Source organism: Liolophura sinensis, chromosome 8, assembly GCF_032854445.1.
Source record: "Liolophura sinensis isolate JHLJ2023 chromosome 8, CUHK_Ljap_v2, whole genome shotgun sequence".
Classification (NCBI taxonomy): Eukaryota; Metazoa; Mollusca; class Polyplacophora; order Chitonida; family Chitonidae; genus Liolophura; species Liolophura sinensis.
This window is the reverse complement of record NC_088302.1, coordinates 50,097,048-50,112,720: the sequence shown is the minus strand read 5'-3', so window position 1 is coordinate 50,112,720 and position 15,673 is coordinate 50,097,048. Positions and strand designations below refer to the sequence as shown.

The following is a 15,673-nucleotide window of genomic DNA, read 5'->3' as shown; positions in this document are numbered from 1 at the left end:
TTCACGCATTCATCAACCGGTTCTCAAAAGATGAGAATTGACGTAATTGACGTACTGTGTCAATCCATATTCCTGTATTCATTTGATTGGTGTTTTACGCCGTACTCACTTATACGTCACTTATATTTCACTTATACGACTGCGGCCAACATTATGGTGGGTGGAAACCGTGAAGAGCCGGGAGGAAACCCACGACCATCGTGCGTTGCTGGCAGACCTTCCCACGTACGGCCGGAGAGGAAGCCGGCATGAGCTGGACTTGAACTCATAGCGGCCGCATTGGTGAGACTCCTGGGACTGAGCCACGGAGGGCCCTCCGTCATGCACAGTTAGACAATGCCAAACATCAATAAGACATGATAAAAAATGAATTACGAAACAGATATATATATATATATATATATATATATATATATAAATTAAGAAATGTGATTGATTGTGTTACAGATTATATATATATATATACAGGATAATCTGTAACACAATCAATCACATTTCTTAATTTATATATATATATATATATATATATATATATATATATATATATATATATATATATATATATATATATATATATATATATATATATCTGTTTGGTAATTCATTTTATATATATATATATATATATATATATATATATATATATATATATATATATATATATATATATATATATATATATATACAGGATAATATGTAACACAATCAATCACATTTCTTAATTTACACTCAAAGTTTTTACCTTAATAGGTAAGGATTTTATTTCGAATTTCATTTTAAGTCTATAAAAATAAAACGGAAAAAATATCCAAAGCGGATTTTTCGAATGAGATTATTTAAAGAATGGTTGGCGCTTACGTGGCTGTGAATTGTTCCTATCACGAGTCATCTGCGAATGACACACGTAGGGAGACGAGAACTCTTTATAATAAACACAGGCACAAAAATCAACACGCCTCTATAAGAAGAGGTTCTTGGACATATTTGAATGGATGTATAAAACCCAAATAAAGTATATGTAGGAAAATGAGGTTTTAAACATATATCAATAAAACATTAATACACGTTCTGGCGAGAAAATAGCACCCTAAGAAACGGCTTAAATAACTTGTAATTAACATTTCTAGTGTTAACTAAACAATCTTTTGAAGATATTCTTGTTTTTATTTAATGGTTTATTTGATTTGTGGTTGACGGGAAAGCTCAAGATCTTGTCATTGATATGACGGAGGTCAGGGTGTTGGTCTTGATATGAAACAGAACACCCAAAATTTGGTCCTCCGAGATTTTTGTTTAGTGCAGAGAGAGAATATGGTAGTTATTTTTTCTGGTCTTTGTCATGTTACGAAATATAAGAATTCGACTTTCTTCGCATTAAAAAAGGTTGTAAACTATGTAAATTCTATGGTTAAAATTTAGACAAGATATTAGTGAATGGTTCTCAGAAAAACATGTTCTGGGATGATTGTTGTTCATGAGCAAAATTAAAAGTCATGGACTCAGCATAAAACCTTCTTAAATGCCAATACTTCTTATTGATTTCTTATTCGTGATCATTCCCATGGAAGACTACGTTCCCGATTATCTACATGGTTTAATAGAGACCAGTTATTAGAAATATCACGGAAGCTTAAACTCGAATGATAAAAACATCAGAAAAGATTAAACACCAAAAGTTAAAAATATCATGGCGGAGTGCTTAATTTAGTTACACTATTTTGATAGAAATCTGGATCTGTGATGTTTTAGATTTCTTTTCTTATCAAGATGTTTTTCTGTGGTTGTTTATTCGGCCCTGATTGAAGAGTATTATGACCTCGAGTCTAGGATAATTGGACAGTGTGTAGTGAGTTAAATTCGTACTTGATGCTTAAGTATGCAGAGGACTACTCCAGGCAATCATGCCGCCGAATCTTACGTGAGTTGAGAATTGTGTAAAAAAAAAATGGTTATGCTAGTTATTAAATGTTCCAAAACATTCTACCTCCTGATGTTTTATGTTCCGGAACTTCACAAGCGGCCCTCTGCATCCATGCATAGAAATGTCTGCATTCTCTTCCATACTACATCTGCCTCACATTTCCAACTTCCAATGATGCTTGCTTTACCGCTGACGATCCAGGACGTGCCTCAACTTCACAAGTGATCATTTGCAAACGTAAGATTGTCTTTACCATAGTCTGTCTCAAGCACATCCTTCATCTCCTTGCTCGTTCTCTCAACTGTTGCATCGGACTTCGATTTCTGCCCCATGGCGCACGCGTCTGTTCCCAGAGGAGCTTTATACCTAAGGTCCAACGCCCGGTGCTTTTCTAAAGCCGGTCCCCAGTCGCTCCTATGGGTCACTACTTTAGAGCACGACTGCGAAATAAAGAAAATTCCAGGTGTAATGTTTTGGTTGGACTCGATCTGGAACAAACGTGTTCTAATGTATTACATATATACCTTGGAAAGTTTCGTTTCATAGAAAAGAAAAGTTCTAAAATTATAGACGCCATTACCTCAACAAATCCGACAGATTGGCAGTACTGGATAACCATACAGATATGGACGAGGACCTATGGCTTGATACAGACGTCCCTACCTGAACAAATCCGACAGATCGGCAGTACTGGATGACCATAAAAGTAGGGATGAGCAGCGATGACCTGATATAGACGTCCTTACCTGAACAAATCCGACAGACCGGCAGTACTGGATCACCATATAGGTAGGGATGAGCAGCGATGACCTGATATAGACGTCCTTACCTGAACAAATCCGACAGATCGGCAGTACTGGATCGCCATATAGGTAGGGATGAGCAGCGATGACCTGATATAGACGTCCTTACCTGAACAAATCCGACAGACCAGCAGTACTGGATCACCATAAAGGCGGGGATGAGGAGCTATGGCCTGATATAGACGTCCCTACCTGAACAAATCCGACAGACCGGCAGTACTGGGTGACCATAAAGGCAGGGATGAGGACAATGGAGCAGAACATCATAAGCCAGCCGATGGCTTCTCCCCAGGCCGGGAACACATACTCGTTATAGACGGACGGTGCGTACTGGACGAAGGAGAACACCATTATGGCCTGGAATGTGACAAAACAGGTGTTAGATTATGCACACTTTACCGAGAGTAACACAGAGACATCCTCCCTATAAAAACGTGTCAGGTAATATGACATCAATAGTTCTCAATCACAAATCAAAAAAATGTTTTCACACAAAGGATAAAGTGGAAGTTGATGTGTTTAGGTGAACATTACACTTTATACCATGTGTGGGTTATATATTTCTTAACCAATTATTTCTGGTTATTTATAAAGTATAATTTTTTTATTTAACTGCGATAAAAAAATGTTCCCAGAATTGTAGGTGTAAAGTTTATTTGGAAGAGAAGTCAATAAACCAGATCTTCAAATTAGTAAATAATACAGCGTACCGTGACATTGAAAAGTGAAAATATACGATTTTGTTCCCGCTGACTTGCAGCAACGATAGTCAAAAATCGGCAAATTTCAATTTTCAATTCTGAAAACTTCCTTTCTGAAATCGTTCCCGGATTTAGCCTTGGGGTTAAGTATTCGAGCATCTTACCAACAAAATTGCAGGAGTGAGGAACGACCAACAGATTCTCCAGAAAATGTTTGGTTTGAATCCTAACATCATTTCTATATCGGCAGCAAAATTATTGTAGCCTGTAAACCGATAACAAAGAATAGGATAAGTGTATAAAACCTATGTCTGCTAGACGGGATTTAGTCTTGGTAACAAGGGTAAATAAAACATTATCGTTTTTCTGGAACAATTATATTTCCAAACTGTGGGCAGAAGGAAAGGAAAGTATAAACATTAAAGAATTAATACTACACTGCATCCTGCGGATGGTCGTGGGTTTCCCCCAGACCCTACCCGGTCGTGTAAGTGAAAAACTCTTGAGTAAGGCCTAACGGTACGGCATAAAACACCCATCAAATAAAATAAGCTACACTGGAGCACGCATATGACTACATGTAGTGAACACATACATTTGTCCGTTATCCAGCATACAAAAACAATCCATACTAAGAATATGCAGACACTATAGACCTAACATGCTATTGTACACAGTGAACATATACATTTACCGTAAAGCCGGCATGTTACAATATACCGGGAAAATTTATACTGTTCCTTAATCCTTTGGCAAATTCATAAAAAGCATATATATGCAACTGACGAATACCCAGCATATTACAGAATTCAGTGAGCATATACACTTACCGTAGACCCAACATAGCACAGTGTTCATATACACTTACCGTAGACCCAACATAGCACAGTGAAAATATACACTTACCGTAGATCCAACATAGCACAGTGAAAATATACACTTACCGTAGACCCAACATAGCACAGTGAACATATACACTTACCGAAGATCCAACATAGCACAGTGAAAATATACACTTACCGAAGATCCAACATAGCACAGTGAAAATATACACTTACCGTAGACCCAACATAGCACAGTGAAAATATACACTTACCGTAGATCCAACATAGCACAGTGAAAATATACACTTACCGTAGACCCAACATAGCACAGTGAACATATACACTTACCGAAGATCCAACATAGCACAGTGAAAATATACACTTACCGAAGATCCAACATAGCACAGTGAAAATATACACTTACCGTAGACCCAACATAGCACAGTGATCATATACACTTACCGTAGACCCAACATAGCACAGTGAAAATATACACTTACCGTAGACCCAACATAGCACAGTGAAAATATACACTTACCGTAGATCCAACATAGCACAGTGAAAATATACACTTACCGTAGACCCAACATAGCACAGTGAACATATACACTTACCGAAGATCCAACATAGCACAGTGAAAATATACACTTACCGAAGATCCAACATAGCACAGTGAAAATATACACTTACCGTAGACCCAACATAGCACAGTGATCATATACACTTACCGTAGACCCAACATAGCACAGTGATCATATACACTTACCGTAGACCCAACATAGCACACTGAACATATACACTTACCGAAGATCCAACATAGCACAGTGAAAATATACACTTACCGTAGACCCAACATAGCACAGTGATCATATACACTTACCGTAGACCCAACATAGCACAGTGAACATATACACTTACCGAAGATCCAACATAGCACAGTGATCATATACACTTACCGTAGACCCAACATAGCACAGTGATCATATACACTTACCGTAGACCCAACATAGCACAGTGATCATATACACTTAACGAAGACCCAACATAGCACAGTGAACATATACACTTACCGAAGACCCAACACAGCACAGTGATCATATACACTTACCGCAGACCCAAAATAGCACAGTGAACATATACACTTAACGAAGACCCAACATAGCACAGTGAGCATATACACTTACCGTAGACCCAACATAGCACAACACACTCAAGAAAAGCGACAGTGAGCAGTGAGAATCCGGCCGTGTAATTCTCCATGAGAACAAATAGATAGATTCCACCCTGAAAAATAATAACACACGGCTGGAAATAAACCAAGATTCGAAAAGACGCGTGGCAGTGGGGTTCCGAGACGTCATTACTCCCAGAACCCTGTCACAATTTGTGCTGTTGCCTTGATAGTTGCAGTCAACTGAGACAACTGCTTCCTGGAACAATATCCCTGGCGTGTATCTCGCTTATTGAGTATGTCGATATAACCAATGGAAAATTGGCCCGACATTATGGTGGAAAAGCTATCCTATTAGACTGGGAATAAAGTTATGAATGTCGAACCATTACCTACGTAAAGTCTGGGATACAAACACAGTCTGGCTGGAACAGACGCACTACTTATGGTTCAAGTGCAGCTCATGCTGGCTTCCTCTACGTGGGACTGTCTTCCAGCAGCCTGTGGATGGTCGTGGGTTTCCTTCAGGCTCTGTCCGGTTTCTTCAATTCATAATGCTGGCCAAAGTCGTGTAAGTGAATTATTCTTGAGTATGACGTGAAACACCCATTAGATAAATCAAATAAATAACTTGAACGATGCCCTTGATTTTTTTCAGCATATGTTAAAATTTACCTGTGTACAAATTGGGAGGCCTAGCAGACACATAACCACACACGTGACCAGCGTCACCCACGTCTTCCTGGTTCTCAGTACCGGGTACTCGTCTACGATAGCGCTGATTACGTTCTCCACCATCACAAACTATGAACAGTATAATATTCGTCACCATTTCTACACGCTAGAATGAGTCATCTACAACAGCCACCATAAGCTGTGAAAAGTTAGATAGATATGACGAACGACTGCCGTTTTTATGAAGAGGATGACTGCCAGCGACATTCTTAAGTAACTTGGGCATATTGGGAGGATCTTAGCAGCTACACAGGAGCTACACAGGAGCTACACATTAAATTACGGAAATCAAGAACGGCCCGTCCAACAGTGAAGACATTGGCTCCCCGCCTGCTTTCCCAGGTCAAAGTTCATATCTGGCTTTAATGCTTGTAGCAACTGACATCAGTCTTGAGGAACGTCATGCTTGAGTTCACTGATAGGACAGTTACATGAAGATTAAGATTCGCATGAAATATTATTAACATAAATTCTGTAGTATACTAATCATAATACGGTTCCTATAATTTCCTTTTGTAATAAATTTATGCGAATTGGTTACGTGGCGTTTCTGATTTCCATAAAGTTCTGAGAAATAAACTACTTCCTCCCTTACCTGACTGCCCACCCCAAGTGTCAGCAGCATAGCGAAGAAGAGAACTGACCACAATGGCGAGATGGGCATCTGGGCGATCCCCTCGGGGTACACGATGAACGCCAGGCCTGGACCTGTCCACGGGATAAAGGGAACCATGACATTTTAATGTCAAAAACATACAGGAGTTATCTTTTCCGCCTATTAAAAGGTAGTCCATTGGCGTAATTACAGTTCCATGAAAGGCATCGCTGGTGTTTTCGAAACCATAGAACTGCTCGATACATTCTCTTCCCAGGAATAACAAGAAGGCACAGTTTCAAGACAATGGTTAGCAGTCGTTCCTTCTATCCAGCCAATCATGTTGTCGAGCCAGTATTTTTAGAGGAGACCTGGGGAAGCCAGTGCTAATGAGAAATAATAACAAGAAAGTATCTCATAATTACTAGATACTATAGTAACGAGATACAACTTCTACAATCTCTCTTATTAGCATAAATATTTTTGAAAAATATTTTGACGTTTGGCACCCACTGACTTCTGTAGAAACCAGACTTGCGTGTCAGACGTGTATCTAAGGACTCTGCATGGTCATTGGCGGGAAAATGTGACCACTTTGAAATGAGATCATAAGTTCTCCAGCCGTGTCCAGCCTCTGACGGATCACGTGCGACTTTAGGTGCCTTTTTCAGGCCGCTTACAATACTTACTAGTTACGCACGAAGATTTCCATCGAATTCGCTCAGATTTCCTCTCCATGTTAACATCCCCACAGCCGTATATTAATGAAGATCAAGTTAAATGGATTTTACTGCGGGCTTGAAAATGGCTGACTAAGTCACTCACCCTGATCTACTACTTTGGAAGGATCTCTGTTCATCATCCGAGCCATGAAGCCAATCAGCGAGAAGATAACAAATCCCGCGAATACGCTCGTGGCACAGTTCAGAATAGCAACGATCAGAGCGTCTCTGAGAATGAGAAACAGATAGATTTTGGAATCACTGATGGCTGTTGGAATTCTCCACACAACCTTTGTGCAAAAGACTTCTTCATTTACTCTTTCACCTTTACTCTATTTACTCTACAAACCACTCTCCGATTTCCGTGATACACCAGCCTTGCATAAACCTTATACACAGAAGTACCTGTAGCAGTTGTTGTTGAAGCGATTGTAAGACGCCATTGTGATCAGACCACCAAAAGCTGGTCCCAGAGAGTAGAAGATCTGTGTAGCGGCCACAGCCCAGGTCTGTGGAACGGAAAGAAAAGACATTTATTTTTACTCGGGATTTATCACTGATCCAGAAAATTTGTTGTTCTTCCCTTGACAGATTGATTGACGCTAAGTTTGCTCAATATTCCTTCACTTATACAGCATTTAACTGTCATTAAGTCAGACATATCTATTGAACGCAGATCAGCTTTCCAACTTTTTGCCCCATATTTCCTTGAAGTTTAGTAACTGAAATTACCAGTACATGTGTTTGCCGAGCTAAGCAAAAAATTAATATTCTCATAAAAAAAAGTATATATTCACCTGGGCTCTAAGAAGGTACTCCCATTTAGGGGTCAGGTAGAATATAATTCCATCCAAAGAGCCTTCTAGCGTGCAACCTCGAACTAACAAGATCAGGAGAACAACATACGGAAATGTTGCGGTAAAGTATACAACCTGTAAAGTAGGCATACACATGAACAATAAAAGCTAAAATTTTTTCAAGCTTACTTTTTATTTTAATTTCATATCACTGGGAAAACTATGTTATGCGATAACATTATTGAAAAAATATTCATACAAAATGTCCACTGAAAGTATTTAGGTAGTTTGTAAGAGCATGTAACTCGTACCTTGCCAGATGACTTCACGCCCTTCGCTAAACAGAGGAAGATGACTGTCCAGGCGAGTATAAGACACAGCGTGGTTTGCCAGCGTAAGGTTCCGATATCGTGAAGACCGTCTGTTTGGTTCAACACGTGACGTCTGGAATACATAGAAACTACAACTTTGGATAATGAGAGACATTTAGTGATATTAAGACAGCAGAAACTAGCAACGTTAAATTTTACAATAAGTTTTGAAAGAGTATGTAAACATCTAGTTTTTACGTCTGATAATTGGTATTTTGCCTTCTTCAGAACGTTAAACTAACCTACAGACAGGTCATACTTTTTATAGCATTTCGTATTTATCCTGACAGAAAGCCTTGTATTTGAATTTTACTTTAGAAAGGCTCTAAGGTATCTGGCAAACTTCTCCCATACCCTTCAATATCCTAAAAAAAACCCCAAGGAAATAAATAAACCAAATAAGTTAGTCTGTTATTCAGGGTGATTTCGAGGCTTTGACTTCATAACAAAACATATGAGCGGTAAAACCAAGGTAGTTGGTTAAGACTGTGGCAGGGTAGACCTAACCTTTAGACTAGACATATTCAGACTGTAGAGAGCTGGGCAGAAACAAACAGTAATGAATATATAGGTGTGTGACTCACTTCCAAAACTCTTCGCTAGGGGTGGAAAACTTGGGAACTGAGCAATTAGCTAGCGGATTGGCCTTGAGAGCGACTTGACAAAGTTTATCTGTGAATGATAAATGAAAGATATAACGATGATGATGATTAAGTTGTCTGGCTGGTCCATCCTAGAGAATGACAACATTTTGGACACAAAACTTTTTATTAAAAATGATGTGAATCAAAGGCGAACCTTTTTGTTCGAAATTATTTTTAAACAATCATTTGAGTTTATACTGGATTGCTATATTTTAACACGAGAATCCACAAATTAAGCCGTGTATGATACGAATGCGGATTACTTATCTAAAAACCCTCCGCATAAAGGTGTGAGGTGAGATGTCCGATATTCACACAGGTATCTAGCGTGCGCTACCCACCACCGCCTCACCTGTGATATTTTGTACCCGGCTGGAATTTAGGTTTCCGATCTCCACACACATTTCGGTGTTCCAGTCGTTATCACAGTGTGACCATGGTAACACAGAGGTAAAGGACCGGAACAGAAAGTAGAATGACCAGCCAATGATGACGTTGTAGTAGATGTCCACCAATATGGAAATGATCACCATACAGTAACCGATACCTGGTTAAATACAACAATTCATCTATTGATGATTATGATAGATGTATAATGCAAGACAAGACTAAGGTACCTTGATTAAAGCCACAGCATGAACAGCGAAAGCTGGATGGGAACACTCGAATTCAAAGGTTAGGGCTAGATGGTCGCAGGGAACTAGCGTTTTTACTCATGTGGGGCAGCGAGTCTCCAAACATTACATTACATGTCCACTATTTTGATTCTCTAAATGTAATTGTAATATAATTAAGACGTATAATTAAGACACAGAGAGAAAAAAGCAGAGCAGCGACGACACTGTGACGGCTGGCGTAACCTGTGAAATACGGTCAAATGGTCACACCTAACCGGTGAAATACGGCCAAATGGTCTCACGTAACCGGTGAAATACGTGTATTACATACATATGTAATACTCTGAACACATATAAACAGGAAATATTTCATCAGAACTGGTCTTGGTAGCAGCATTGCTCACATTCTTGTCTTACCTTTGAACAGTGGGCTAATTTTCCAGATTGTAATTGGTCCTAGAGATGAAAACTGGCCAAATGACAGTTCCATGAAAAATAACGGTAGTCCAGCCAGGGCCAACATCAGGGTATAGGGAATTAGGAAAGCACCTGTTTGGCAAAGGTGAAGCAATTCGCTTTTAATTTTCTTAGAGACAGCCTGCAATTTTTAGTATTAAGTTTTAGAGGATATCATCTGGTTGAAAAGTCACGGGATCCAAAATGGTCGCTGACATAAATAGGTTATAATTCGTCAATATACAATCCGGTTCTACACTTCGATAGTCAACAGTTTGCTCTTGGCTTTGATATCGACCACATTTTGTCAACCATCTTGTTTCTCTCTGGCGAGGATATCACCTGACTTTCCACCAAGGTGAAAATCTCTGAGGAAAAATATATCTTGAAATCATGACAAATACTATATAGTAAAAATTACTGGAAAAAATTTAACACGTTTTTAAGAACAATTTTTAAGATGTGAGGCTCAGAATGGTGAGTCATTATTTCGAGACTTTATTAGTATATTTACTCATTCACAAAGGTAATTTTTAGCAAGAGTCCGATAAATTTGTATACATAATGATCATTTCTATATAAAGGTAAGAACCAATCATGTACCAGATAAACAAAGTATAGTTCGCCTTATAGGCTCAGATATTTGGAATTTCCAGCCCAGAATTCAAGCTTAGATGTTCAATGCTTTTTAAGCGCTTGTTCAAGCATCAAAGTGTTGGCATGATGCGCTTTGTGGATAACTTCATGGCTATTAAGATTGGAGTGACCAATTTCTTGGTCACTTGGCAGGGAAAGCCTTCCAAGTGAATGGGCAAGTTGAGCAAGTTTTGGGTAACATCAAAAAGTTTCACACGTATATAGAGTAAAAATAGCACAAATAATATGCCCGGGACATTATTAGGGTTGGTGAGTAAACAACATCTTGCCTTTATATGTGCTCTTACTGGGCATGTAAATTTAAAGAAGTTTTGGATATATTTGTAGAGCAATAGGACATGGTCCGCGCAATTAACTGTAGATCTTATCTTCAGTGTTTGTATTTAACAATCGTGAGGGCAAGGTCACACACTATACTGTTTGCTTTCTTAAAATATATTCAAAAAATGATTTTAACATGCACATGACAAATCTAACAGGATGTTGGGGTCAGTGTTTGTTTTTGTCTTTGATTGTTATGATGTTATGTGTATTATCTTCCTTGGGAGTGAGTTAGGAACTTATTTTTCTTGCTGTTTGTTTTGTAAATCATTTTTCCACTTTATGAAGTTTTATGCCAAGGTTATCAATGGACCTTTCCGATTTTTTGTGCGACTAGTGCGCAATTCGTGTTATCTGCTACCTGTACATATTCTCTCCCTGTGGACGATTCCTGATGAGGTTTGTATGTTCTGAGTTAAGTATTGTCAAACAACGAACCAAAAACTAATTCCCTACCTCCGCCATTGTCGTAACACTTGTATGGAAATCGCCATACGTTCCCAAGACCGACTGCAAATCCAATACAGGATAAGATGAAGTCCAGTTTTCCGCTCCAATTTCCACGTTCCTTGTTTTCATCTTCACCGAAAGTATCCGATTCTGCCTTGTCATGGATTTTGTCATCTTCCTTCACAAACGATTTGTAAGGCGGTGGCTTGTCGTCATTCGCTTCTGATTTTGTAACTCCAACAACCTACGACCTCCGAAAGAAAGATAGTGCAGGAAAATATCCAGTCATCCTCGAAAAGAAAACAGGCTGTTTTTCACTTGTGTATATAAGTTTCATAATGTTCCTCAATATACCCACGAAAAGAAAACAGACTGGATCTCATCATAGGTACATAAGTTTCATACAGAGTTACTTGGTATCGCACCGCCAGAACACTGTTTACTCTCATCTTGATGCCTTTGATTCAGGTCAACTTCTTAGCATCCACATGTTCCATAATTGTACAATTACAGTGAGCCAGTAAACGTATGCAATTTACACAATAGAATAAAATTTTCTATTTTGAAAATTGAATATATATGTTCCCTGAGGTGGCCTCCACAGTACAGAAAAACAAAACATGTACTCCAGACGAAGTGAATGGCATAATAGTGCATGGCAATATATATGGTATTCTAAATATTTTTTTCCAAATGAAAATGTATCTTTTATAAGCTCAGTTCAAAGAAGATTGTAAACTCCCTCCTAGAGCGTTTCAGGCATAATTCACTTACACTAATTTAAGCTATTGAATTGGTCATTTCAAACCTCTTTCCAAATAGTGTTTATTTAGTGTTTTTGCCAACAGGTACACTGAAATAATTGTTCCGGTAGTGCCAAAAGAAAGTCGCAACTTTCAGTAATAATTCCGGTCTAGAGTGTGGAAAGAGTTGAATTCAGTGGGAAAAATTCAAGAAAAAATGTATATATGACATAGGGGTTGGTTATTCTATGCTTTCTCAGCTTATGTGTATTTTATGTTGGTCGGTCAATTTAGCGCTGATCAAATTTCAAGTGAACGCTGGTGAATGGAAGTGAAGGAATGCACAGATCATAGTGATTCTACCTGTATTACGGGCCTAAGTGTTTGCCGTCATGGCTTGCCGTGTGCAGACCTCAAAGTAAGGAGATAAGTTATATTTACCCTCAAAATTCAATATCTGCGACCTTGAGTTGACCTTTGAGACTGGATGGACTCTGAAATCCACCGTCATGTCAACAAGACCTTCAAAATAGACTACTCATGCTAAGTACATGATCGTTGATTTGAATTGAAGGTTACTCCACGAAATAATAATAATTTTCCAGTATTGACAATTATAGGCCTATATATATATATATATATATATATATATATATATATATATATATATATATATATATATATATATCCATCCTGTATATGTACATGTACATTCCATTCCATTTTCTAAAAAGTGTTACATCGTCACGCGTTTGACCGGTACGGTGATCTATTGGTTAGAACGCCCGCCTCAAAGTGAGGAAACGTGGAATCAATCCCGAGTCAGGTGGCACCAAAGGCCAAAGACTGAAAATGGCACTTTTTGCTTCCTCGCTTGCCGCCCAGCACTGATAGGTTAGAGTGAGTGAGTGAGTGCTTGGGGTTTAACGTCGTACTTAACAATTTTTCAGTCATAGGACGACCAAGGAATCCTTAGGGTGCATGCACGTGTAATGTGCCTCCTTGTTGCAGGATGGATTTCCACCTCTTTTTATCTAGTGCTGCTTCACTGAGACGACTTACCGAAGGCAAGTAAGCCGCCCCGCCCGAGCCATTATACTGATACGGGTCAACCAGTCCTTGCACTATCCCTTTTATGCTGAGCGCCAAGCGAGGAAGTTACAACTTCCTCTTATAAAGTCTTAGGTGTGACTCGATCCAGGATTGATCCTGTATCTACAGGTCCCGAAGCGGACGCTCTACCAACTGTGCTGATAGGTTAGAGCAAAGAAACAGGACTGGTAGGCACGGTTTCAGCAAAATGTGACTGGGTGGAATGTCATGTCTGGTGCCATCGGCATGATCACGAGAGGACTCGGTATATGTACACACACCTAATAACTCATCATCATCACATGACCAAAAAATTGTAAAGTATGACGTAAAAACCAAAGAATACATACATACATACATACATACATACATACATACATACATACATACATACATACATACATACATACATACATACATACATACATACATACATACATACATAAATCAGGCGTTATTCAGCAGTCAACAAAAACGGATCCTCATGGAAAAACATATATAGGCTTTCACGGTGTAAAAAAAAATTAACATTGTTTACTCTTGTTGGTAGTTATTTTAACAGAGGTGCTAATGAACCAGTCTAAGATCTTATTTATCAGCTGTAATCTCTGTGTGATAGTGTAACTGGTGTCAGTGATATGCACTCTGATAATCGGAGCTTTGTGTAACGTTCAATCTATAAACTGATAACGGTATAAATATTGACACCTGGGAATTGCTTGCCATGCTCTTCAGCTAAAATTTCGGGAGCACATGTGGCTGAGTGCTTCAAACGCATAAAGTATTTCAGGGCGTTGTGGGTTTACGCGTTTATAGTTGAGTGTAAATACTGCCTGAATAATGAAGCAGAGCTTAGTGTCTCCATTGCTTCTCATAATTGTAATGGTTTTTTTCAAAACTGTAATGAGATAAAAACATGTTTTAATGGCTTTCATACGTTGCTGAAACTTATTCAGAGGCGTAGGAGGCGGGATGCCGGGGGAGGGGATGGCGTGCCCTTATACTACTTTAAGAAGTGTGTGTGGTGGTGGTGGTGGAGGGTGGGGGGTGGGGGGGTGGGGGGGCTAGCATATGTTCTGTCGCCCCCCACTTTTCGACCCAACCATATAAAAAAATACACAGTGAATTTTCATTGCTTTCTTCAGTATTTTGAATCGGATGTTAAAACATTTCTTTTAAGTTGTTCAAACAGATTGACGCTCTGGAATTTTATTGGTCAGGTATATTAACCTCAGGGAAAAGTGTTCATGTCGTCATGGAATCTGAAATTTTGTAATTTGCAAAATAGGGCAGTGTAACTCAGCATTCAAACGGAGTGAAACTCGCTTCTATTAATTCCTCCGGAAGGCATAGTCCTCCAGCACTCAGCAAAATTTAGTGCTGTATTTGCTCTATTTTATGGCATATTTTCAGCATGGCTATAATACTTACAAACGATAATCTTTCATGAAGCCGTGCCTGCATGTTTTCTATCACAAACAACGTAAGAATATAGTAAGAATAATGCCCCCCTCCCACCTCCCACTTTTTATTTGCTTCCTACGCCCCCTGTTATTACAAAGGCATAAAACACGTTGATCAAAACTGAAATATCTACGAATTTAATAACAAAAATTAACAAATCTTATTAACAACACTTATGCTATAAACACACCTGTACCAGGTCTGTGTCGCTCTTGAAATCCATGGCGAGGGGAAAATGTCGTATCCGAGCAGAGGTGTCTGTGCTCTAGCGCTGTCCCTGCTGTACTAGTTATTAAATTCATTCACTGTCTAACTGTCATGCAGGTTCCATTCTAATGGCACACTTGACAAAGCCTCTCCTATCTCCACTGCGCCATATATAGGGCAAAAATTATCTTCAGGGGTAAACATGGTCCTCTTCAAAGGTGGCAAACTCCATCACAACAGGGGTTAAAGGTTTTGAGAAGAGTCTTATCCGATGGGGTTTCACAGTGTGCTTAGAAATACCGGTCGACAGGATTTATTTCTTATTGGATGTGGTTCCACGCACTTATTAATGTTTTTTAACATAGACTATACAACGGTAGAC

At 38.9% G+C, this 15,673-nt stretch overlaps 1 protein-coding gene across 1 annotated transcript; it reads right to left on the bottom strand.

Moving 5' to 3' along the window:
- Nucleotides 1-819: 819 nt before the first annotated feature.
- LOC135474128 (sodium- and chloride-dependent glycine transporter 1-like) lies at nt 820-12,005 on the bottom strand. The gene is made up of 14 exons (XM_064754146.1): nt 11,792-12,005; nt 10,319-10,450; nt 9,637-9,831; nt 9,225-9,312; nt 8,581-8,713; nt 8,270-8,404; nt 7,878-7,981; nt 7,576-7,700; nt 6,751-6,863; nt 6,096-6,224; nt 5,434-5,533; nt 3,590-3,690; nt 2,917-3,081; nt 820-2,361 (listed from the first exon to the last, which is right to left on the bottom strand). Exons 2-14 carry the CDS (start codon nt 10,422-10,424, stop codon nt 2,137-2,139), a joined length of 1,719 nt encoding a protein of 572 aa, XP_064610216.1. The 5' UTR covers nt 10,425-10,450; nt 11,792-12,005; the 3' UTR covers nt 820-2,136.
- Between the last annotated feature and the right edge of the window lie 3,668 nt (nt 12,006-15,673).

Coding starts and splice junctions, on each gene's coding strand:
- LOC135474128 (XM_064754146.1), bottom strand. CDS start 10,424: ATGTTGGCCCTGGCTGGACTACCGTTATTTTTCATGGAACTGTCATTT. Junction 9,313..9,636: donor CCGGGTACAAAATATCACAG/GTGAGGCGGTGG, acceptor TATCATTCACAG/ATAAACTTTGTCAAGTCGCT. Junction 8,714..9,224: donor CCTAGCGAAGAGTTTTGGAA/GTGAGTCACACA, acceptor TATGTATTCCAG/ACGTCACGTGTTGAACCAAA.